Source organism: Tachyglossus aculeatus, chromosome 19 (genome assembly GCF_015852505.1).
Source record: "Tachyglossus aculeatus isolate mTacAcu1 chromosome 19, mTacAcu1.pri, whole genome shotgun sequence".
Lineage (NCBI taxonomy): Eukaryota > Metazoa > Chordata > Mammalia > Monotremata > Tachyglossidae > Tachyglossus > Tachyglossus aculeatus.
Window position 1 is genome coordinate 14844800 of NC_052084.1, and position 26190 is coordinate 14870989.

At 46.0% G+C, this 26190-nt stretch overlaps 1 protein-coding gene across 4 annotated transcripts in view; it reads left to right on the forward strand.

The window, feature by feature from the left end:
* Window positions 1–23906, forward strand: part of BICRAL (BRD4 interacting chromatin remodeling complex associated protein like) — a 56680-nt gene extending 32774 nt beyond the window's left edge. For 3 of the 4 annotated variants that reach the window (XM_038761199.1, XM_038761201.1, XM_038761200.1), the window contains exons 2-12: window positions 6564–6609; window positions 7051–7099; window positions 7186–7254; window positions 9653–11353; window positions 14612–14717; window positions 15792–15886; window positions 17929–17990; window positions 18316–18461; window positions 19421–19515; window positions 21773–21875; window positions 23114–23906. In XM_038761199.1, the coding sequence (XP_038617127.1) occupies window positions 6569–6609; window positions 7051–7099; window positions 7186–7254; window positions 9653–11353; window positions 14612–14717; window positions 15792–15886; window positions 17929–17990; window positions 18316–18461; window positions 19421–19515; window positions 21773–21875; window positions 23114–23895 (3249 nt within the window). In that variant the 5' untranslated portion in view covers window positions 6564–6568 and the 3' untranslated portion in view covers window positions 23896–23906. The remainder of the gene's footprint in view (window positions 1–6563; window positions 6610–7050; window positions 7100–7185; window positions 7255–9652; window positions 11354–14611; window positions 14718–15791; window positions 15887–17928; window positions 17991–18315; window positions 18462–19420; window positions 19516–21772; window positions 21876–23113) is intronic. The other variant, XM_038761202.1, reaches the window with a different exon arrangement.
* The last annotated feature ends 2284 nt before the right edge of the window (window positions 23907–26190 follow it).

Sequence of the window (26190 nt, forward strand, 5' to 3'; positions counted from 1 at the left end):
TGGGCAGGAAATGCATCTACCGACTCTATTGAATCGTCCTCTCCCAAGCCATTTAGCATCATACCATTTAGTACCATTTAGCACACAATAAGAGCTCAAAACATACCAGTGACATGATGAGCTCCTGGGGTAGAAAGCTGCAGTTTAAAGTCAACCTTTTCCACTTTCCCCTTCTTAAAACTGTTATTTGTCAGGAGATATCTCCTGGCTCCCCCCGGTTAGATTATAAAATCATTGAGGACAGGAACCTTATATTTTACTATTTTTTATGTTCCCCAAGCACCTACTAGGCACCCAAGTATTGTTGATACGGAGAGTGGTACAACCAGTAAAAGGATACTGAAAACTAGTTTCTTAGTGTTCTCTGGTCTCCATTGTCTCTAAATCTTTGTAATGCAGGTGACTGTCAAACTGGTTATTTTGGGGGGAAAATGGCATAGTTAAAAGCAAATATATTCAGTTAATTGTAGACTCATTTCTCAGCCCATTTTTGTGTAAACTTTTAGTAACCCAGTTTTTGGTATTTGGGGCACATGGTATAATATCTTACACAAAGTGACAAGATAGAGTAAGATCTTTAGAGAATTTCTATATTGACTCAAGTGAAAAGTTGGTATTTTGCCCTTTTATGTTGTAGTGCATTTTCCCTTCATTTTTTGTTTTAGCTTTCTGCATTTGCGTAAGCATGTAATTGGTGTTTCTCCATAGCAAATCATACACCTGTAATCCACAGTAGTGTTTCCCACATGGATTAATTTTGTGGTCATTTTTTTGGCTCCAGTGTTAATCTTAAATACAGTGTAATCCTGTGTGGCTGAAATCCATATGCATCTATTACTATGCATCTTGCTGTGACTGTCAATTTTGCAAACCACTGCAAAAATATTATGAAAAATATATCAGAGCATAATGTTAAAACATCCACAGTGATAATATTCCAAAACATATACAGTAGTTTCCTCAGTTTTGTTTTTTGGGTTTTTTTAAGTGATATTTCAGTGCTTGCTATGTGTCAGGCATTTTATTAAGCGCTGGGGTAGATACAAGATAATCAAGATGGAGACAGTCCCTATCCCACATGGGACTCACGATCCTAATCCCCATTTTACAGATGAGGTAACCGAAGCCCAGAGAAGTGAAGTGACTTGCCTAAGGTCACACAGCAGATGAGTGGCAGAGCCAGGGTTAGAACACGGGTCCTTGTAGCTATGTTGAATGTGTATCGCAGTGAGTGAAAATGGTTACAGATTCATCCTCTGGGAAAGGGCAAAGGAGTTAATATTTTACAAGATATTTTACTTATGAACCCCTCACCAAATGATCACTAAGACTAGATTATAAAACTTTTCCTACTAGAAATAATTAGCTTTTGGGTTACTACAGCAATTTGTTAACTGTAAAAGTAAAATTTGTTTCTCAGTCTGTGTAGTGTATCAGGCTTTATGTACTGGACTCTTCTCATTTTGACAAAATGTTTTAGCAAAACCCCAGAGTATTTAAGTACTTTTAAATCAATCAGTGGTCTTGAGTGCTTGTTGTGTGCAGAGCACTGTACTAAGCATTGGGGAAAGTACAGTACAACAGAGTTGGTAAGGAGCTTACAGTCTATTGGGGAGAGATGTTAAAATAGATTAGGGTTAAGAAAAAAGTAGAGCATAATCAATCAATCAATCAATCAATCATATTTATTGAGCGCTTACTATGTGCAGAGCACTGTACTAAGCGCTTGGGAAGTACAAATTGGCAACATATAGAGACAGTCCCTACCCAACATTGGGCTCACAGTCTAAAAGGGGGAGACAGAGAACAAAACCAAACATACTAGCAAAATAAAATAAATAGAATAGATATGTACAAGTAAAATAAATAAATAAATAAATAAATAAATAGAGTAATAAATATGTACAAACATATATACATATATACAGGTGCTGTGGGGAAGAGAAGGAGGTAAGATGGGGGGATGGAGAGGAGGGCGAGGGGGAGAGGAAGGAACTATTTACATGAGTACTGGGGAGTTGGGGAGGGCACACAGCGAAGTACATAGTTGATTCAAAGGGCTGGGTGGATAGAGGAAATAAAGGATTTAGTTTGGAAAGGCCTCTTGGAGAAGCAGTGATTTTAGGAGGGCTTTGAAGGTGTAGACTAACAGATATGAAGCAGGGAGGGCGATCCAGGGTCAAAGAAAAATACGGGCAAGTGGTTGGTGGCAAGATAGGTGAGATCCAGGTTCAGAAAGTAGGTGGTCTTAGAAGAGTGGAGGGTGTTGGTTGAGTTGCAGTAAGCCATCGGCAAGGTTAGGTAGGAGGGATAGAGCTGATTGATTGCCTTAAAGGAATTTCTGTTTGTGGAGGTGGTTGGGCAGCCGCCGGGAGTCAGAGGACTTGCCTGCTGTGTGACCCTGGGCAAGTCACTCAACTTCTCTGTACCTCAGTTTTTTTCATCTGGAAAATGGGGATAAACATATGTTTCCCCTCCTATTTATTAATTTATTTTACTTGTACATATCTGTTCTATTTATTTTATTTTGTTAATATGTTTTGTTTTGTTGTCTGTCTCTCCCTTCTCGACTGTGAGCCCGCTGTTGGGTAGGGACTTTCTCTATATGTTGCCAACTTGTACTTCCCAAGCGCTTAGTGCAGTGCTCTGCACACAGTAAGCGCTTAATAAATACGATTGATTGATTGATTGCTTAGATGAGGGCCCCAAGTGGGACAGAGACTGAGTCCAGCCAGTTTATCTTTTATCTACCTCAGTGCTTAATACAGCATGCAGCTTGGCACATGGTAAGTGCTCTAATGAATCTTAATAATAAAAAAGATAGTTGTTTTACCCAGGGAGATAACTTTAGCCTATTTATTTTTTGGTAATTCCCTGCTGGGAAGCTGTATTTTAGAGCTGAATATATATAAAAAATGTGATCAGCAGACGCCCAGGTGCGCCTTAGACACAGAGGGTCTGCCCGGGCCATTTCTCCTCTCTAGTTGTTACCCTATAATCAGCACATAGTCACAAATACAGGCTCTGAAAACAAACTGTGCTTATGCAGTTGCTGTTTCACCAGTCTGCATTTGCCTCTCCCTGTAAATGCTATAGACTGGATGCTCCTTTAGGGTAGGGATCGTGTCCGCTAATTCTGTTGCACTCTTCCAGAGCTTAGTACCATGCTCTGCAGAGAATAAGTGCAGTAAATACTATCGGTTGAAATCCTTTAGGCCATCTAAGTTCTCCAAAAAAGCCCTCCCTGCCTAACTGTCCTAATCGTGTCAAACCAATAACCACTTTCAGTACTTATGCATTTTATTCAATCCCTCAGTGCTCATTGTATATGCATATATTCATTTTTAGTTGATTATTGAACTGTCCATCCTGCAATATTTGTATTACTTGTTCTGTCCATATAATTCTTCCTGTTCCCATTAATTGTGAATGCTTTTTAATCTGTCTCCTCCACTAGATTGTAAACTCACCGAAGGCAGGGAACAGGTGCCTGCTTTTTTTGCTATACTTTCCTTAGTACAGTGGTTTGTACTCAGTCGGTGCTCAATAAACACTGTTGACTGACTGATTATCTCTTGAGGAGGCTATAATATCCAATTACTAAGACCCCATTTTTGGACTCCACATTTTACAGAACCCAATTCAGAATCTCATCCCTTAGCACTTAGCACAGTGTTCTGCTCATAGTAAGCACTCAGTAAATACCATTGATGGTGATCTGCAGGAGTACCCAACACCTACTAATCCAATCTCCTTGAGGCTAGTAAGGTCTTCCCTGGGGGAGTGTACTCACCTATTCTGGACTTTAATTGGGCATTGAAAGATGGGGATAGTTATTTCCCTGTTCTGAAAAATGGATGGGGAGCCAAAAAACAATATTTTCAAGCAGTCTTTCTCGTTGTCTTCCTTTTGGATTTGACTCTTCTCTGGGCACAGAGGACTTGCCTCTTTTATCCAACTGCCATTTTTAACTGCTCTCCCCAACTGCCACAGAATGTGCAGCTCCCGTTCCATGATGCAAATTATTCCATGGGCAGCATGAAATGGGAATGGAGTAGTGTTGCCAGGTGGGCAATAATTGAAGAACCGTTACCAGACATCTGCTGCTTCATTTTTACTTAAATCATAATCATGTAGGATTGTCTGGATGAAATGTTGGTGGAATGAGGCTGTTACCCAAATTCGCCTGTTAGAATTTGGCCATGTGGGTGTCCTTTAAACTTGGAAACCCAGTAACACAGTCACAGAAGGAAAGTGGTAGATTGTGTAAGTCAGGAACTGCTACGATAGTTCAAGTGACGTTCCTCTCATCATCATAAGGAAATATACTTGGTGTTCCGATTTTCTAAAGAAAAGTAGAAAAAAGGGCATTGTGAGAACCATTCTGTGCTAGAACCCAAGCTCAAGTTTCCCTTCATCCCACCTCAGTGTCTTTCCACTGCCCTCTAGCCAGTGTTGTCTTAAACCTTTAACAGCACACGGATCTGTTTGGAGCCTTAATGTCCACAGATTAAATTTCATTTTAGCCACACAACCCCCTAAGAAGCCCAAGACTTAAGGCAACTGAACCCACTGAACCAGTGTAGTTCCATCGCTGAAAAAGAAACCGTCCTAAAACCAATCAACGTTACATCTGAATGTGCGAGAGTTTTCACGACAAGAAGCGGCATGGCGTAGTGGATAGAGCCCGGGCCTGGGGGTCTGAAGGTCATAGGTTCTAATCCCGGCTCTGCCACTTGTCTGCTGTGTGACCTTAGGCAAGTCACTTCACTTCTCTGTGCCTCGGTAACCTCATCTGTAAAAGAGAGATTGAGACTGTGAGCCCCACGTGGGACAGGGACCGGGTCCAACCCAGTTTGCTTGTAACCACCCCAGCGCTTGGTACAGTGCCTGGCTAAGCGCTAGTAAGCGCTTAACAAATACCACAATTTTTTCTTTTTTAAAAAAAAAGTTCTATACTCATTTTAGAAAAGATAGACCCTTCTCCCAGACCCCAAGTCCCTAATTTACATGCCTGGCCCATGCCGAGTCACGGGGATGTGGTGAATGAACCCATATGGGTGTGGAACTGGTTCAGTCAGTCCGTTTTGGATTGGGAGTGTTACATTTGCTAGGCTGGTCACTGGAGGCATTTGCGAATGCTGGTCATGCTTTGGATGACCCAGAAGCAACAAAAATACATTATTTGCATTGCGGGTGTTATACAACATAACATGATGGTGTCATTCAGAACCTTTTTCAGAAATCCACATATCCTAGATTCCATCCCCAGGGAGCCCCGAAGGTTCCCTTTCCCCCGTTCCACCACGTACACACTTTTCTCCTGAGACATTGCATTCCCATACCAAGTCCCTGCAAATAAGAGCACTCCTTTGAAGCTACAAGATTTGGCAGCACGTACCAAGATGGAAGGAGGCTGGGCATTTAAAAATAAAAATACTCAAGATAAAGGCATCTGACTCCGTATCGGTAGCGGGCAGGTGAAAAATGGTCTGTCGAATATAAAAGCCAAAGAATTGCCACACCACCTTAGTACTTGCCAGACAGAAGTGAATCAGTCTGGACATGCATGAACAGTGGTGCGATATATCTGCACAAAGGGATTCCTCTGGCAGTGTCAGGATAACTTCTGGGATGGCTCAGAGATCAGGAGCTGCATCCAGGGATGGACATGGGATGGGACCAGACCGGACCCTGGATTCTGACCCAAACAAAAGCAAAAGGGGATCTGGACCTCACTTTGAGAGGGCAGGGCCAGGCATGTGCAGTATATTCATGCATGTGTGGTGGTCTTTGCGGGCTGCTCAATTTGCCCCACATGGACCCCGGTGCCCCCCCACAACCAAATCTCCCAATCCAACAATTAGGTTGGTGAATCGGGGAACCCCAAAAAGCATCCAAAGGTAACCCCAGTCCTCTTGGCCTTTGACTTGCCTACGTGTTCAAGATCTGTAGTTTAACCCAAGACCTTGCAGGGCCCTACCGTAGAGGACTTTGAGGTGGGGATCCTTTCCAACTGTATCTTACCTTGTTGCATCAAAGTTTGATATTCTAACTCAGCTCTTTCTGGATATATTGGTGCTCTCTAATTGATTTATATAAAACATCTTTCAAATCTTTTAATGGCTACATTGGAAAGCATGGCCTACTGGAAAGAGGTCTGAGAGTTTGGAGATGCAAGTTTTAGTCAAAGACCTGCCGTATGACCTTGGGCAATTCAACCTCTCTGTGACACAGTTATATCTTCTGTAAAACGGAGATAATACCTGGGCTCCCTGTTGCTTAGATTGTGAGCCCTCAGTAGGACGTGAACCACTGATTGTCTTGTGTCTACCCTGGTATACAGCACAGCGTCTTGGCCCATTATTTGTGCTTGGTAGCGTTATAATGATAGTAATAGAGAATCAAAAGTTATATGTCGCTACATTCCAAAATTAGCTAATGATTAATAATCCCACACTGTTCTTTTTAAAAATTGATTTTATGTTCATTTAATTGCATTCAGGTTGTTGCCTTGAGTCTCATTTGCAGATGAAATATCAGCCCTTTCTTTTTCATTTTAGTTGTCATGGATGATGATGATGAATCCTGCCTCCTTGATCTTATTGGGTAAGCTCAAAAATTAGTGTGACTCAGTTGCTTAAGAGCAGTGGTGCATACCTGAACTAATGCAAGGGTAAAGACTACCTCAGAAGAGGGGCCTGATGAAGGTAGAACTAAATGAAGAGTTTTACACTTGAAGAGGGGTAAGCCTGACTCTTACTTGTAAGGCAAGCAAGTGGTAGAATGGGAAGAATTGCTGATATCTTAAAACAAAAGGGAGACATTTATACAGTACTTTGATATTCATTCGTGCAATCGTATTTGTTGAGCACTTACTGGGTGCAGAGCACTGTACTAAGCACTTGGGAAGTACAAGTCGGCAACAAATAGAGACGGTCCCTACCCAACAACGGGAGTGCCTTGAGGAAAATATCTCAATTTAGTAGATACAATCTTGAAGATGATGTGTTTACCTGATTTTTGTCTTCCCCTTTATTTGTTTTTTAGAGACCCACAGGCATTGAATTATTTTCTACATGGACCTAGTAGCAAATCTGTAAGCATTATTTTAAAGCTTTAAAATTGTATAACCTTTCTGTGCTGGTTTTCTGCTAATATTTTGCTTTATTCATCCCATAATAGAGCAATGATGACTTGACTAATGCAGGATATTCTGCAGCCAACTCAAATTCAATATTCGCCAACTCCACTGTAAGTATTAAGATTTGAATTTTTTTTCAGACTATTATCATCATTGCAGTTATTTATTAAGTCCTCTTAAGGTGCGAATGACTGTCCTAAGCATTTGGGGTGATGAAAATTAGCAGGCATTGTCCCTGATGAGCTTCAAGGAGGTTACAATCTAAAATGGGGGGAGATACAGCCATGTTTTGAAAAAAAAAATCCAAGTCTCAAAAACTACAGGGGAATATAACTAATAAAACCCATCAGAAAAATTTCAGTTTGGTCCCTACAGCGTGGACCATCTGCCCAAGGATGTAAATTTTCAAATTTTACACCGAGTTCAAAACAGAAACGAAGGCAGCCTGGCCTTCACTCTCTCTGCCACTACCGGGGAAGTGGATTCTTCTCAGTGGTGGGTGGAACATCTCTAAATGAGAGTCTGAACCTTCATTCTGTTAATGTGGCTTGACCTAATAGAAAACCAAATGAGTTCTGTTGACCCTTCGCTCAGCCAATTAGGATGCTCCAAAGTGAAATTTCCTTTCTCAGTGTTCACAGAAAGTCTTTCAGAGTTCAGTTTTTTTTTTCATCCAAAATGACTCTATGGAGTTCAGTCTTACTGATGTAAATTATGACATTCCTCAACCTTATTTGCATAGGTTTGAGGAAGCTGTACTTAATATAGTTATTTATTAAAACATTTTCTCTCTTGGTCTTCAACCAAAATATAAATTATACATAAACCAGAAATTTGAGCTTAGCTATTTAGGCAGTAAAGTCACTGGCTAAAAATTTCCCATTTTTTCAGGGAACATATTCAGGTTCATTTAAAATTAAAAATGATTTGTGTCTGAAGCTGTAGCCTGTATAATCTCTGAGTTTTAGAGTTGAGGAAGTGAAGGGAAGAATCCCGAAGTCATTTTTGACTTCACAGCCATCTCGTGCCTTACTCTGGGCTTCAGTTTTTTTAGTCTATAAAATGAGAAAACTATTTTTGAGGGTGGACGAACGAGTGCTCCTCACGTGAACGTTTCCATTTTAAGAGCTATGGTTCGTAAACTTTATTAGCAACCTCTTCTACCAGCATTTTTTTCAGTAACTGCAAACTGTGTAACACCGCCTTCATCCTTGCATGTGTAGGTGCTGTCTCTGGTTTTATACTGACCGGGCAGCCCAGTTTCCAACTGGCCTCACCCTATTGCAATTGGATAGAGAAGTAGATAGCTTTTAAGTCCAGTATTTTCTTTAAGCGCTCAGCCTCCCTCCACCTCGGTTCCCGCTTCCAAGTTTTGCCTCCTGGGAAGCGCCGCCTAAGTCCACAGGGATCTCCAAAGGCAACCCAGAGGCTCCTAGCAAGTAGGGAGTCGAGGCTCCGCACAGGAGGAACGATCCAGATTTGGATGGAGCTTGATGGATGTTCACAAGGTGGGGCCTCTGAAGCCATTATGTTACGCTGCGGGCTCAGTCTACATACAACATGCGCCATCCCTCACATGTAGGGTGGCCAGTCCCCGTGAGGGTCATCAGTGGCCACTCTAGCTGAAGTCCTCCCTAGCTTTGCCACTTCCCTTTGATAAGATAGAACTGCGCATCATCGTTGCCTTGGCTTCCTTCTGTATTTTAGGTCCTTGCCTCAGCCAGCCTGGCTTCCTCCTTTACTCTGGTTCTTCCCCTAGTCCAGCACCGACCTCTTCACCACCTCAACTTTGCGGCTGTCCGTGTGAGAACCTCTTCCGCAGCTCTTCCTATTTGGGACATTACTACTCTCCTTTTTTGAACCCTTTAACTCATTTCAAATCTTCAATAACATATTTTCCTTCCCACCCCGCACCCACTCTGCCCCATTATTCTTTTTCTGTGTTGTTTGCATTTCTTAACTCTGTGGACTGTTTGAAGGTCTACTCTGTCTGAAGGATGAGCAAATTTATGGCACTACTACCAATGGTGATTCAGGAATAAAACATGCATTTTAGGTGCAGGGATTGCCTCTGTGTGGCAGAATGCCCCTGAAAAATGGAAAATAATTGAAAGATAACCTTTGAGTTTACCGATGTCATATATCCTCTGCAAACATCTAAAACATCTGGGAATGTGCCTACCGACTCTGTTATATCATACTCTCCCAGGCGCTTAGTATGGTGCTCTGCACACAGTAAATATGATTGATTGATTTTATTACTCAGGAAAAAGGCTTCTGTGGCCCATGAATACTTTCTTTTTCTCATCAGTAGAGTAAAACTAAGGAATTCAAAGCTCCGAAAAAGAATTTGTCTTTTAGCCCCTGGTGTTTTTGCTCTCACGGTTATCCCTAGTGAGAGTATTTAACGGTAATAAAATGTAGACCACTTTCCCGAAAAACAGGCTCGTGATGTTGCCGATCGTGACGGGTCCTAGCACACGCATGAAGTTCTGTCTTTGCTTTCAGAACGCCGACGCCAAGTCATCCATCAAAGGTGTGAGCAGCCAGCTTGGAGAAGGCCCCAGCGATGGCCTGCCACTCTCCAGCAGCCTTCAGTTTCTCGACGATGAACTTGGATCTTCTCCTCTCCCCGATCTCAGTGAGGACCAACCCTTTGACATCCTCCAGAAGTCCTTGCAGGAAGCCAACATCACCGAACAGACGCTGGCCGAAGAGGCGTACCTGGACGCCAGCATAGGCTCTAGCCAACCGTTTGCACAAGCCCAGCTTCATCCTCCTTCATCAGCATCCTTTACTCAGGCCTCTAACGTTTCTAATTTCTCAGGTCAGACGCTACAGCCTATCGGGGTGACCCACGTGCCCGTGGTCCAGCAACCGGTCGGAGCATCGTTCGCCGGCGGCGCGGTCGGGGTGCAGCATGGCTTTATGCAACACGTGGGGATCAGCGTCCCCAGCCAGCAGCTGTCGAACAGTGGTCACATCAGTGGCTCGGGGCAGATCCAGCTGATCGGTTCGTTCGGTAACCAGCCGTCCATGATGACCATTAACAACCTAGACGGGTCGCAGATCATACTGAAGGGCAGCGGGCAGCAAGCCCCCACCAGTATGAGCGGCGGGCTCCTGGTTCATCGGCAGACCCCCAACGGCAACTCGCTATTTGGGAACTCCGCCTCGAGTCCCGTCGCGCAACCCGTAGCCGTCCCGTTCAACAGCACAAACTTTCAGGCGTCTCTGCCCGTCCACAACATCATCATACAGAGAGGCCTGGCGCCAAATTCAAACAAAGTCCCGATCAACATCCAGCCGAAGCCTATCCAGCAGACAGCGTACAACGTGAATAATCTGGGAATCCAGCAGCATCACGTGCAACAGGGCATCCCCTTTGCATCAGCCAGCTCGCCTCAGAGCTCGGTCGTCAGCCCCCACATGGCGGTTAATATCGTCAACCAACAGAACGCACGGAAGTCGGCGGCCCCCCAGGCGGTGAGCAACCCAGGAGGCAGCATTGTGATCCACTCTCCCATGGGGCAGCCTCACGCGCCTCAGAGTCAGTTCCTCATCCCGACCAGCCTGGCGGTAAATTCGAACTCGGTGCACCACGTCCAGACCATCAACGGGCAGCTTCTGCAGGCGCAGCCCTCCCCGCTCGTCCCCAGCCAAGTATCCACGGAGCATGTTATGCTGAACAGGAGTTCTTCCAACATGCTCAGGACCAACCAGTCATATTCAGGGCAGATGCTGAACAACCAGAACACCGCGGTCCAGTTAGTGTCCGGGCAGGCGTTCACGGCCCCCGCAGGCCAAGTGATAGTGAATCACGGGTCCCCTCAGATCGTCAGCGGGCAGATGCCGTTGCAACAGGCCTCCCCGACAGTGTTGCATCTGTCGCCCGGCCAAACCGGCGTTTCCCAAGGAAGGCCGGGCTTCACCTCAATGGCGACCGGACAGCCTGCGGTCGCTAACATGGCGGTACCCAACCGGTTCACCGTCGTGAGTTCTTCGGGCACTGCCCACCCCAGCCCGGGTTCCGCGGTTCAGTCCGTGGCGTCGGGATCAAATTTTACAGGAGATCAACTCCCGCAGCAGAGCAGAACTCCGGTTGCAGGCGGCGGCTCTCATCGTCTTCCAGCATCCTCTTCCAAACCCACCAGCACCTTTAGCGGTACTCCGGGAGCAGGCCCCCAACAGCATTTTTCTTTCTGCCAGGTATGGATGGCTTTAGTTTACTCCGCTAGAAAGGGACTGACTTCGGTTGAGAACACTTGGCTTGACTGTGTCGAGGGGCTAATGTAAAATCCACGACTCCGATGTTCATAGGTGACTGGGCTCATGGTCTTTTTCGGTCTAAGGTCCTTCTGAAGGTTTTGATAGGCATTTTTGCTGAGAAAGAGCCTGGCCCGGAAAAAATAATGGAATGATAGGGGAAATGGGTGGGGAAGCAGGGCTGCTGACAGAGGCAGGCGAAAGTGGAGAAGATCAGGGAACGTCAAGAGAAGCAGCGTGGCTCAGTGGAAAGCGCACGGGCTTTGGAGTCAGAGGTCGTGGGTTCAAACCTCGGCTCTGCCAATTGTCAGCTGTGTGACTTTGGGCAAGTCTCTTAACTTCTCTGTGCCTCAGTTCTCTCATCTGTAAAATGGGCATTAAGTCTGAGCCCCGTGGGACAACCTGATCGCACTTAGAGCAGTGCTTTGCACGTAGCGCTCGATAAATGCCATCATTATTATTAGTAGTAGTAGTAAGAGAGAGGCATTTGGAGAAGAGTGTTTTGCCCATAGTAAGTGCTTAACAAATGCCATTATTATTATTATTATTATTACCTCAGATTACTCATACTGGCTGGTGGCAGTTTCTTTAGAACTAGTTCCTTATCGTTTCGAGTTGTATATTGAGCTGCTGGAATTCTCGCTCTTGGTTCTTTCAGCGCTTCATTTAAAGCCATTTTTAAGGGGCAGTTCACCTTTTGCTGCTCGTCGGTGATCTGAGAATCTCCTGAAACTGAAAAGTCCAAATGCTCTCGAAGTGTTTTTAAGACGTCTGTCCCAGTGATTCAGCTAAACTCTTTATCCTTGCAGGAGCCATTAAATTAAGGTGGTTTTTATTCTTTGCCAGTTAGATGCACGAGAGCTCACCTCCTCCAGGCCTTCCCAGACTGAGCCCCCTCCTTCCTCTCCCCCTCATCCCCATCTCCATCCCTCCCATCTTACCTCCTTCCCTTCCCCACAGCACCTGGATATATGTATATATGTTTGTACGGATTTATTACTCTATTTATTTTACTTGTACATATTTATTCTATTTATTTTATTCTGTTAATATGTTTTGTTCTCTGTCTCTGTCTCCCCCTTCTAGACTGTGAGCCCACTGTTGGGTAGGGACCGTCTCTATATGTTGCCAACTTGGACTTCCCAAGCGCTTAGTGCAGTGCTCTGCACACAGTAAGCGCTCAGTAAATATGATTGAATGAATGAATGAATAAACCGGGTGCCCACAGATGAGCCTGTTGAGGAAACCTTCAACGGACTATATTTCCCATTCCCGCACTAACCTTGTGGTTTAGGCTAGCCTACTGAGACCTGACCCAGGAATGCCATTCCTTAGGTTCTCCTCCGAGCTCCATCCGGCCCAGTATTCCGTCTTTGACAGTGGCAATAATTTGGTGGAAGATGCGGGTGTTGATTGCCCTCTTTGGCATTCATCACAGTGGAGGGACCATTTAGCCTCCGTGACCTCCCCTCCAGCAACTCCTTAGGGCTCTCTCTTACTCGTTCATGAATTTATCCAAACCTCTCTTGAACCTACTGATGGTTTGCCGGCCCACTTCCTGTGGTCAATGAATTCCACTCACCGAGTGAAGAAGTGCTTCCTTTTGTTTGCTCTGATTAATTTTTTGGAAACTCATCAGAATGTGCAAGGAAATTTGCATCAATGTTTTGACATACTGTGGAGGAAACAGAAACTATACTGTGGAAGTCAACAAAGCGTGTTGATATTAGTAGGCTTTTTCATTTCTGGAGAAACAGTAAACTGTTGAGACCAGAAATGATCTGCAGCCTCTACGAGGAATAATTCAAGGTTTAGGAGAGAGTTAGAACGTTTTCACATCAAGATGTCTTTGCCAAAGACTCAGTGTAAGAAACTTGTGAGCATTTAATAAAAATGTGTTTATTTGCTGAAAGCTGATTCATCAGGGGAAAGTATTTCTGGATCACAAACCGGGTGTGTTTTGGACTGGAAGAAGAAATCGGAGAGCGGGTAGAGGCAGCGTGTTCAGGCGGAGCGCAGTAGGGTCAGCAAAGTTTCTAACCTCAGGAGATAGAAATAGGGCCTGCTTCCCCCCAGGGGCCCACCAGACTGGGGGTCTCACCAAGAAGAGCCTACTCTGCTTTAGGAGAGATTATGACTCTGGATAAAATTTTGAAAATGAGGAAATAGCCTTTCAGGGACATTTTGATACTGGAATTTGGAATCTGGCTCTGTGTTAGGAGAGATTATGAGTGTGGAGAATATTTTGAAAATGGGTAGCCATTTAATTACTTTCAGGGACATTTTGTTACTGGAGTTGCCTTATCTAAAAAGTCTTTAAAAGAAGAGAAGAGATTCTTCTGATACAGTTTGTGTGGTGGCGTCATCGTTGGCATCAACAGCGGTTTTTAGGGAACACCCACTGAATGCAGGACACTGTACCAGGCGCTTGGGAACATACAAGAGAAAAATATCCAGGGTTATGTGGGGTCACCAGATTTCCTCTCCAAGTTCCAACTGAGTTACCTCATCTGTAAAATGAGGTTTAAGACCATAAACCCCTGTGGTAGTTAGACTGTGTCCAACCCGATTAGCTTGTATCTATTTCAGTGCTTAGTACGGCGCTTGGCACATAGCAAGCACTTAACGAATACCATTTAAAAAAAAAAAGTAGTATGTGATTTTCCATGGGATGGAGAGTAGGAAACTTAACAGTGAAAAGAATGAAAAGAATTAGACAGTTGAGAGAGTAAAACATATGACAGTATATGTGACTCTATTGTTTAAATACCACCCCCAAATTGGTATTGGGCTTTTTGGTATGCGTGCGTGCAACCACTGAGGATAGAAATATAGGATTTTAGTGAGCCCTCTGCACTTGGTTACTCATGTCGTGGTGGTTATTATTTGCACAACTAACCCGGAAGAAGGAATCTTGGATTTCTGGTTACTATAAGACCAAATCCCCACCATTGCTGAGTAGAACCAAGAGATTTCCACATAGCGGGAATCACAGGGAAGAAGACCACCTCGAAAGAGGTAATGCACTTTTTAATTCCCCTCCCATAAAAAGGGATATTTTATTTATTCCTTTGATTAAAAAGTGAGGTTTAGTTTGGGACCGAAGTGCCTCTTTAAAAAAAAAATAATACACACTCGCTAGGGTGATTAAAGCTCTCTAATAACTCACTGATCTTTCCATCTTGGTGATATTTTTCACAGACTCAGAAAAAAAGTTTGAACCAGACTCCCTCAGTTTCAACATCAAAGACCCCCGAAGGCTTGAGGCAACCACACATCACTGGTCTCCCGAGTAATACCTTGCCAGGTCAGGACTCTTTGAAAAAAGCTCTTTGCATTGTATTTCCCAGCCCTCCTGACATCTAAATGGGATTTCTTTATGTCAAGGCCTAGTGGAAAAGCTTTGAGAGTACAGTCAGAAACTGTGGACGGTGTCTTTTGATCCGTAAGCCGAACGGGTTTTCAGAGGCCGTGGAGATCTTCTCCTAAACGATCAATGGCTACTCTTCCCGGGCCCCCGGAGGATCTGGAAGTGAAGAGTTCAAAGCTTCTCCACCAGATTGGCAGGGTCAGCGCTAGCATTGCACTTTGAGGGGTCGGGGGGCCCCAAGTTCCAGGGCAGAACTTGGAATCAAACCGCTTGACTGGTTCCACTCTCTGAACCGCCCTCTCACCACGTCAAGTCCGGGTGACTCATCAGACTGGTGTTGCAGCTAGAGCACAGTCCTGGGAGTCAGGAGGCCGTGGGTTCGAATCCCGGCTCCGCCACTTGTCTGCTGCGTGACCTTGGGCAAGTCACTCAACGTCTCTGCGCCTCAGTTACCAAATGGGGATTGAGACTGTGAAGCCCCGCATGGGGCAGGGACTGTGTCCAACCTGATTTGCTTGTATCCACCCCTGTGCTTGCTTCAGTGCCTGGCACCTAGTAAGTGCTTAACAAATACCGCAGTTATTATTATTATTATTATCGGTTCCAGTCAAGTGGCTAGTGGTGCCAGTCTTTCAGCTTCCCATCTCCCGGCCACCATTCCTATGTCCCTAATGCTGCCTTTCCTGGGAACACCAGACGAGTAGATGCTCACAGTCACTCACTCTGAGCGAGTCTGGGAGATAGTTTGGATATAAGGAGGCACCAAATGGCCCCGAGTAAGCGAATGCTTATGCCGATTTGATTGCTCCAATGTTTGCCCCCGGCTTCACCGTATCTTCAGTCCTGCTCTGCCAGTCGGGACCCTAGGATAGCTCTGTCCCTTCTGCCTCAGTGCCCTCCCCACCTAGAGTTTAACAGGTTTATAGGATCATGCCCAGGAATAGAGGTGCCTAGGTCCCAATGGCTTGCTTGCCAGTTTACGGTTAACTCTGACATTTTGTATTTTAATAGGTCAGGATTCTGGAAACAAAGTTATACAGCCGTCCTTAGGATCAGCACAGCCACAACAGGAAACAGTAGTTGGAGCATCACCCATTCAGCAAAATGTAAGGGTAGACTATTTTTCAACAGAGCATTTTTTACATCTAATAGAGTTTAAGGAGTCTTCCTCTCTTCGTCCAAAGTATTTGCCTTTGTACACACACAGTCCACCATTTCAGTTTGTCTTCCAGAGATGTGTCCTAAAGAAGGGAAGGAAAAGGAGAAAGGTTTTCTTAACCCAGCACTAGCCGCAGTCACTTCTCTTCCCTTACGCCGAGTCAGATTCATCAGAGTTTGATGACGCGTGTCGTGCCTCGCTAGCAGCGTATTATCCGTGACCACTGTTGGTAGCAGACCACTCTGCTGCTACTCAAGCCTCCACCTGTATTTCAAAACCAGCAAAAGGAAACACTTCTTCTTCATGCCGTGGGTGGTAAACATGAATTTCTTACCTCAGGAAGCTGTGCAAGTAACAAAAAAAAAAAAATCATCAGTTCGGGGAGGGCCTAGGTAAATCCCGGTTCGGCATTCAAGGTGGCAAAGTGGAGGCAGACGTGGAAAAGTAGTGGCTGTTAGATGGTCCACCGTAGTCACTGGGGTGAAAGTCAAGGCAAACTCCGGTCTCTTGCCACTCAAAGACAGAATGGTGAACTGGATAGACTATTGATCTGTACTAGTAATGGCAGTACCTATTCTTTTGAAATGACGCTTTCCCATTGATTTGTTAACCGACAAAAGGAGTTTGTATCTGCAGAAACCCGGTTAAGGTATGCAGAATTGATGGTAGCTTTTGACTTCCCAATCAGTCGTACGTGTTTAGGGACTGCCCCCACCCCGCCAGAAGGATTTGGTTGTTGGATATTTGTGCAAGATTGTAGTAGGCTAATGTGTCCTTAAGGTTTATACCAGTCGTTTATAGCCCAAAATGGTTGGTTGCCCTGCCCACATAAGGTGTTGGCCTGCCAGGTTCTAACTGCTACTTCTCCTGTGGCTACTGGGTTCTGTGACATTTTGGCCAGCACCACCACACCTGATGCCTTTCATGTACACCCACGGTCCAGAAGAGAGGGGGGCCCTGGGACCTGTAAGAGGTTACCCAGAAAAACCACCAGAAGCTGCACGGGACTTCCGTGAAATACTGGTACCAGCAAATGTGGGTACCCGTGCCGGGCTCTGACATGCCAGACTGAATGACCTGGGTCCCTCCCAGTCCTTCCCTGAGACCTGTTTTTATACTGAAATACAAAATTATGTAAACGAACTATTGGTTTGTATTCTATAGGCGTGTAGAGCCTTGTATACAGTCTATCACATGGGTTGTGTTCTTGTGAACTTCATATTTTGACAGACGTATGTTATAGTAGCTACTGACTCAGTAGGAATTAACGGGTTAGGAAGTAGATGATTCGAAGACATCACGACTGGAATTTTTTGATGGAAACTCCTGTGTTATTGTTTGGTTCCTCACCAAGAGAACATTCTGCTCTCCTCCCTTCACACTCATTGATATATTACTGAAGGAACTACTGTAAAGTTGCAGAAACACAAAAAGATCCCCTCCCTGTGCACTTATTGTAGTGTACACAGCAGTAAGGCTGAGGCAGAGGCTGGGAAATTCTGCAGCATCGTTGCATCACTGATGCCATGTGGACAGCATTTTGCACATAGTAAGCGCTTAATAAATGCCATCATTATTATTATTATCCCACACGAAATCTATTTGTGCCAACTTGTGGATCGTATTTTACCAGAACACATTTGCACTTTGGGAAGAGCATTCCCTAATTCTTCCATCACATTCTATCCAAATCGTGTGATGTTATAGTATTTGTTATAACCGAACCATCAGTAGTAGAATTGTATATGGATTTAGGTTGTGGGGCATTGTTATGTTTTGGGAAGCCACAGAGAGATCTCACTCTCTCATAGTGGATACCACAGCTGCAGCCCCAGAAAACCTGTCTGATAGCAGGCATGTCCTTATAACTTTTTCTTCTGTGTAGCTTGTGCTGCCCAAGCGCTTAGTACAGTGCTCTGCACACAGTTAGTGCTCCATAAATACGATTGACTGATTGTAGCGGTAATTACAGATTTGTTTTACCTCTAGGTGGATAGTCATACAGTTGGACAGAAGAGGCCTGCAGCTAAACAGCTAACTAAAGGAGCTTTGTAAGTAGCAGTCTAAATTGTCAAATATCTAAAATGTCAGATATTCTCTCCAGCATTCCCTCTGGGTTACAATAAAAACCACAGTAATTAGGTCCTGATGCATGTACATTAGCCTATTTGAAAAATGGGCAGTTTAGAGAGGGACCTTTAAGCATCCCTTCTGAAATACCCCTTAGGAAGTGTAACAATCTAAATTTTGGAAATTTAGCCCATGGAGATGAAGCACCCGGGTCTTGGGCATATCTGATCTCTGTGTAAAACATATTAATCTTATTGGGCTTGCCGTATATGTTTTTCATGACCACTGACAATCTTTCTTTTAAAGTATCCTCCAACAGTTACAAAAGGACCAAGCCCATGCAGTGACACCAGATAAAAGTCAGTTCAGATCACTAAACGATGCAGTCCAGCGGCTGCTCTCATATCACGTGTGCCAGGGATCGCCGCCAACTGAAGAGGATTTAAAGAAAGGTAATCTGTCAGGCCTCGGGGTGATGAGTGGAAAAGCGAAGCCGCATGCGGTGGGGTTCCCCGAATGATAAAGTGGTGTCTAGTTCTCTAGCCGCGGCTACACGGATGGCCGTCCCTATTCTTAAAAGCAAGGGGTTCACGGAGAGTTCTGGCTCCAAGCCCCCTTCCTGGCTGGCCTCTTGATCTCCCTGGGCTTCCGTTTTCCCATTGTCTGAGCAGGGGGAGGAATAGCACACTCCTTTTCTGTGACAAATGACCTGCACCTGTAAAGCGCCTTCATTTCCACAAGTGAAAGGTGTTCTCCGTCGATCCCGATCCGTCGTGAACCGCCGTGATTGATCGGGGCCTACAGTGCGCAGAGCACTGTTTTAGGAGCTTGGGGAAATTCAACAGAAATAGGAGATACGAGTCTCTGGCCTTGAGAAGCTGTCAGTGTGACGGCAGCGTGTCGAACAGGCAGAGAGTCAATTAAACAAGCAGTAGAAGAGAGTAGAGGAAGGCAGAGTGAGTAAAGAGAGAAAAAATGGGACAGGTTGAAGAAGCTAACTCAGCGGGTAAAAAGTCTAGAGGGAGGCTGAGTTTAATATGCAGCCCAGGTATTAAAGAAAAGACAGGAAAGAGGCGAGAATAGAGGAGAAATACACTCTAACATCAGCAATATGAGGACTGTAAATGTTAGGTGGAGAGGGAAACGAGAGAAAATTAGCCCTGTTGTTGCCAGTTTTGCCAAGGGACCCGAGGGAATTCTTTGAGATCCCACTGAGAGGCAGAAGCTGATCTAAAGTAGGTCTGGGATTTGTTAGACCACAGAGACAAGAAAACCGTTAAAAAGATATTAGGAGACGGTCCTTTCTGGAGAGAGGAATGGACTGGATGACCCCTTGAGGAAAGTACCAACCCCAAGACCTATATGAAATAGATGCCAATAACTCACCCACCTTTTCTTGATCTGTTTTTAGTGGACAGCGAATTTGAATCTGTAGCCACTCAGCTTCTGAAGAGGACTCAGGCTATGCTCAACAAGTATCGATGTTTGCTCATCGAGGATGCCATGGTAATAAAAATTGTGTAATTTATTAAGCTCATATATCGTGTCAAGCACTGTACGTAGCACTGGGGCAGACACAAGATAATTATGTTGGACACAGTCCCTGTTCCACATGGGGCTCCCAGTCTAAGTAGGGAGGAAGAACAGGCATTGCATCCCCATTTTACAGATGAGGGAACTGAGGCCCAGATCATTTAAGTGACCTGCCCAGAGTCACACAGTAAATAAGTCGGCAGGGCCAAAATTAAACCCCAGGCCCCGCTGCTTCTCCTAGTATTGGGTGTCGCTGCTTCTCAAAGCAGAGGTAACTGGTGTGTGCTTAAAAGTTTCATTTTGAGATGTATGTGGGTGTCTCACATGTCCACCTTTGCCTGGACTCAAGTAGCAGGGGGTCTTTGGGGGACACAGGTCCCAGAGCAGTGCACATGGTAGCAAGAGAATAGTGAAATCACCGAGTCCTGGAAAAGCTGTTGGTGGGCACTGTTGACATGTGTCCTGTCCCCCCCACTACTATTTCTCTTTTCCTTCCCCCCAGATGGTACGACCAGGCAAAACCCTTTAATAATGCCTAGTTGAGCTTTTCGTTCACTCAGTCATTCAATCGTAATTATTGAGCGCTTCAGAACAATAGCTTCAGGGCTGTGTTTTCACATCACTTTCTAAAACAGTAAATTCCTCATTGATATTTCTCGGCTCATTTGGGGTCTTTTAAGGTAGTCTTCAACCAGACTGTTACTTGTATTTAAGACTGTGGTATTTTGAGGTTATTTAATCACTGACGTAAATGTGGGGAGCCACTCTGGGGTGATTAATCTTTCTCAAGTATCCAGAATGAGCCAAGTGGGCCCTATAGAGAGGTTCAAAAAAATCCCACCACAATAGATTTGACCTGCCTTTCCACACACCCACACATACAAACGCGCACCCCACCCCCCTACGCGCACGCACGCACACACACATGAAATCACAATATTTTTCTTGCAGTCGTCTTATGTGTTCTTCCCATGAGCTGATACCCAGAGTCCCTGGTTCAGTGGCCACAGCCTGCTTGTCGGGGTTCTCAGACATACCCTGAATCCGGTTCCCCAGGAGTCCAACAGAGCTAACTGAAGCTCTGGGAAAGCTCTGAGCTGTGCTTTGGGAAACAGTCATTTGTGATTGATTGGTTGATTGATTGATTGATTGGCTGGTTATAGCTGTAGAAAGTTCAGCTTTGCTCAGTGCCTTAAAGGAAGAAGCTAATTCACACTGCAGGCCCGTGGAGGCCATTGAAAGCACTGCAGTGGCACTACACTTTAAAAACCCTCTAAGATCATGCTTTTCGAAACAGAGGGTTGGGGCCCCCTGGGGAAAGATTGGGAGGGTTTCTAGGGGATTCCCATGGCTTGGTTCCCGCTGTTCAAAATAGCTATTTAGCAGTGCTGAAAACGTAGCCACCTCCCCCACCACATAATCATCCTTGTTCTCTTTTCTTAACCACCTCATCAACTCCCTTGCCTGTCGCACCCTCCTCATTATTACTATTAGGTTCTCAGGAGGAGAGGAGCTAGGGCAACAGATGAGCATTGGAAAGACTCGCCTGAAAAACACTTTCTTTTTTCCCTACCTATATTCACCCACCTGCTGCCACCTCCACCTCCTCCTCCCTCAAGATGGAAGTGATACTGATTGGCCCCTGAGGGAGATTTTCAACCCCTTCTAGTCGGCACCAGCCGGAGTCCATTGTCTCATGCCAGACTGAGTCAGGGGTGACCATTCACTCAGTAGAATATTGGAATAAGTAAGCGGCTGCCATATTTTCTTCCCGGCTGAGCCGGGCAGCCAAGTATAGACAGGGCCCGAGAACAGTGCTCCTGCTACCATCACCCACCTTTCCTTGATCACCTTGTCCCCTTTACCCCATTCATTGTCCCCTCGCTTTAGCCTTTTTTCTCTTGGGTTCTGCTCGCAAGGGAAACATGAGGAACGTATCACCCTTCCCTTCCCACAACAATCTTGCCACTCTGATTTTTGCTGGGGGTCGCGGTGAGGAAAGGTGTGGAGAGACAGGTTGAGGGGTCGAGGAGTAGGAGAGACCGTGGAATTGCACCAGAAGAAGCCACACAACCCGGGGGACAGAAATAACCTGAAGTCAGAAGAAAAACAGGACACAAGAATCCGAGTTTTTCTGCTTTAGAATCCCCTCCCCATGTCTTCGAAGATTCAATAATCCATTTACTCTTAATAAAAGGGCCTAAAATGACTTGGGAATTTGATTTTTCAGAGAATAAATCCTTCTGCTGAGATGGTCATGATCGATAGAATGTTTAATCAGGAGGAGAGAGCATCACTGTCCCGAGACAAGCGCCTGGCACTAGTAGATCCCGGTAAGAAACATTTCACATCGGAGCTCAAAAGGAGAAAGCGACTTTGGGACGGTAAACATTGGAGCATTAAGTGGCCATGATGGTATCGATACCCACGTACAGGGGTCGAAGATCTGAAGCCCTTTTAGGGGCCGTGGGGAAAGTATTCACGCTCTTGCCAGGGCTGGGATTTCAGATATCTAAATTAAAGTCTTGGATCTTACGGTTACATCGGTGACTTCCTAGGGCAAGCCCAGGATTCTCACTTTTTTCCAGCCAACGGTCCTGGACAGATGCAAGGGCCACTCTTCAACCCCTTCCATTTCAAGGGTTTCATTGCTCACATATATCCCATTTTTACGTAAGTTGCAAATCAGACTTTCTGCCTGATTTTCTCTTTAGAGTGGTCTCTTCTATGTATTTTCTTCCCTGCATTTTGCCATGCCTCCACTTCTGTTCCTTGTGCTCTTCTCCTGGGGCTCGGTCATCGTCGTCGTCCCCATCGCCACCAACAAACATTTTGAACTCACGGGTGCCCAGTCTTTCTGGACAGCAGACTGTGAGGACAAACCACAGCCCCAACTCTCAAAGACCGTATCATATGGAGTGGGTGGATGGGGGGAACCCAGACTAAGAGTTCACACTGTGAACTTTTGATTCTCCTCCTCACAAATGAACCGCAGAGCAGATAGTACCAACAATGGATAGTGCAAAATGGTGGGGAGATTGGCAGCAGTTTAATCCCTGGATGACACGTGGAGTCTTCCTAGGGGGTGCGGGGCAGTGACGGACTCTGGGTCAGTGGCTCTAAACCGGCCGGGTGAGCATCCTGATCCGGTTGCCCCATCGCTGCCCCGAGTCTGGAAGCAAAGAGTCCGAAACTCAAGAAAGCGAAGTGGGCGACTCGAGAGCGGTTGGCAGAGGGTGGGGTTTACGGGAGCGACAGAAGGGAGGCAGACTGGCGGCGGAGGAGCGCCAGCTTCCACGTCCTCTGGAAGTGGTCTCCGTGCCTGCTGCTGCTCTGCGGCTTGCACTGCCCCCCCGTCTCCCATCTCCCCTTTTAGGCGACCTCTTGGTATCAGGCTCCCTCAGGGTCCCGTCCCCCTCCGTGGAGCAAACCGGACTTCCCGAGCGGGGCAGGAGACCGAAGGGGCTAGCGTGCTTCCGGGCGGGACCTCGTCGATGTTTTGCCCAGGCCCGTGGGCATCGAAATGCCCTTCTGAAAAATAGAAACAAAATCTCTTCTCTTCCCTTCCCAGATGGTTATCAAGCTGATTTCTGTTGTTCCTCCAAACCGCCAGACAGCATCAGTGCTGAAACCCTGGGCAGCAAAAGCGAACCGCCCGGGAGCAGCCAAAAGCTCAGCTCGCCCCACCCGACCTCCAAGGCCAGAGAGCGAGGCAAGCCCGCCCCGGCCGACCCCGCAGATCACGACAGACTTCATGTAGTGCCTAATCACATTGCCGTCTCCCAAGAAGGAAGTGCTTCTAAGAAACCCGAAAGCCTCAGCAAAGCCCCGAAAGTTGACAAGTCCAGCCGCCCTCCTGACGTCCAGTACAGAAGCGGGTCCGACGAGAAGGCGTCCGGGAAAGACCGGGGCCGAGCCGGCGATCGCGCCCCGAGCCCCGATGACCCTTTGAAAACCTTGCCCAGATCAGATCGCGGTACGGAGAGCAAACTGTCCGGTGTCGCGAGCGACTCCCACTCGGAAGAGATCCGGAACAATTCCCTCCGAGACCAAACTCTGAGGAATTCTCCAAAGAACGAGGATTCCCCAACAGACGTCCCAAACAGACCCCAACCGGATCTGACCCTCAATAAGAGTTTGGAAACAACTTTCAAGAATCTTTTGGAACTGAAAAAACCTGGGAAACAAAGTGACCCAGCTGGCAGCGGCTCTGTAGATTTGGATTTTCCCCATTTTTCGCCCCTGGCTTCCCAAGAAAACTGCCTGGAAAAGTTTATCCCGGACCACAGCGAAGGTGTTGTAGAAACTGACTCCATTTTAGAAGCAGCTGTAAATAGTATCTTAGAGTGTTAAAAAGGACAACACCGGGGTGGGGTGGGGGGGTGGGGAGGGGCTAATCATGTATCTCCTAGCAGAAGCAAATGGAAAATTATCCCCTTTCAGCCCAGCTGATCTGTCACAGTTCCTTTCTCAACTAGATTCTGTTCTGTGTTTGAGAGCAATACTCATTGTGGTTACAGGGAAATACCCCGTAAAGCTAAAGCTACTCCTTGTTAGAAAGCAGTCTGTGAGGGCTCACACCATCCGAGGCTTAGTTAGGGTGATGATTATGGTCTTCATTTTAACACTGTAACTGAATGAGATTGCAGTTCACTCAGCCCGAGGTAATATGCTGACAATCACGTGCCGTTTGAAAGAGCAGATGAAAGCAAATCAAAAGACTGATCAAAGCCACTTTTTTTTTATTTGGTTCGTTTTGTTTTGTTTAAAGTCCCCCGGATCTCCCAATTTGAGGATGTTTTAGGAAGGCCTTCCGTCTCCAGCCCCCGTATCCCTCTGCGCTGTGCCGGGGGGTCCGTGTGAGCCGGATTCTGAGCCCGAATAATGCCATCTGGCTTTTCCAAAGCTCCGGAGTCAATGTTTAAGTGCTTTTCTGTGGCTCATGGTGCAAGACCTTGTGTCTTACAGAATCTGTATCGGGTGAATTTCATCTACGGAACGATTTATCCTCGGTCACGCCAGGCCAAGGCCGAGAGAACAAAAAGCCTGTAAAAGGCAAAGTGTACAGGAGGCGGCCATGATTATATATGTAATATACAGAAATGCATATATATGTTACCTATGGAGGAAACAGTTTGGCGTCCTATAATTGGCTAGAGTCAACCCAAGTCTTTCTGAAGTGGTATGTTTTTGTTTGGTTTCGAAAACGAACCAAGTGTTGTCAGAAGCACTTTTATTTGAAAACCGTGTTACGACGTTTGACTTGCTACCTTAGGGGGACTTGAGCGTCCGTCTGAGAAATCTCCAGGCCGTCGTTTTCGCTTGCTAAAGCTTCTTGCTGTCCAAGAGTCGGAGCCCCGGCCGGGAGCAGTTGTGATTACCAAAATACGTACAGACCAAAGTGACCCTGCTCACCCGTGGTTCCCAAATCATGTCAAAGCATTCTGTCCATACTTTTCGGCCAAAGTTGCCCTGCGGTGATTTCTATTTGGCCTAAGTGCGTGTGGATGGGAATAGAATCTTGTGGCTCTATTGGTTTTTTAGTTGTTGTTTTTTTAATCAAATAATTTTTTCCTTATTCCCCCTCCCCGCCATCCCCACCTCCACTTCCGTTGCACCCTTTGGTCCTCCGTGTTTGTGCCCAAGAACACTCTAGAGCGTCTGGAATGGCTGCCACGATGTATGGCAGGCCAGAACTCGAGAGCTAACATGATCACTGCAGTTTTCTCTCTCAATCTCTCTTTCAGTCTCTGTCCCTCTCCTCCTCCCTTTATGCAGGCCCACTCTGGTCTTCACTTTGCATACCTAACCGGCTTCTCAAATCTGCTCGTTGCCATCATAGGAACAGAGAAGATGGTGGTTAACCAACTGCGGTTCTCTTCCGATCCCCTTGAGCGGAAGGGGTGGTGAGGAGGTGCGGGGACGGGAAACCATTCCAACCCCCGGGTTCCCCTTCGGCGGGTGTGAAGCTCCCATTCCTCGCCAGGTCCCAAGAGAAAACCAAACTGAGGAAAGAAACAGTCTGACACGGGAATCGAAGTAAGAAAAATAAGGGCCAATTCCGACTGCCATTTTGGAGAAACGTGTGCCAATGCCCGGGTGCAGATTTGCTCTAAATATTGTAACATGACGAAAACAATTTTACTTTCTTGCCAGTCGTAGATTTCTGTTCAGGCACCCCGGGCCAGGTCGGCCACCCTTCTCTTGGTGATGGGGCTCGTTCTGCCTGGTTTAAGGGACATTTAGTGGCAACCCCCGGAGTACCCAGGTCCGCTCCTCCATGGACCCCACGCCTTCCTGTGACCCGCTGGTAGGCTGGCGGTAAAGCGCACGTGAGATTTAAATTCACTTGAATTTTGGAGGAGGAAAGATGTGGCTCGTGCGCTTTTCTCAACCCTTCACACCCTGGGTACCATCTCCAGGCAAGCTGGATGATTCCCTAGCACTTGTCTAGCAAATGTAGAGCCCAGTTTACCCAACTGAAACTTGTAAATTTTATGTCCTATATGTAAGTTTACTTTTTATGGGCTATGAATTCTAGATAATGACAAATGAAGAATAAGAGTTGTATTTTATTCTTTTTGATTAGATCACACACACACACACACACACACACACACACACACACACCAGTACCCCTCACTTGTG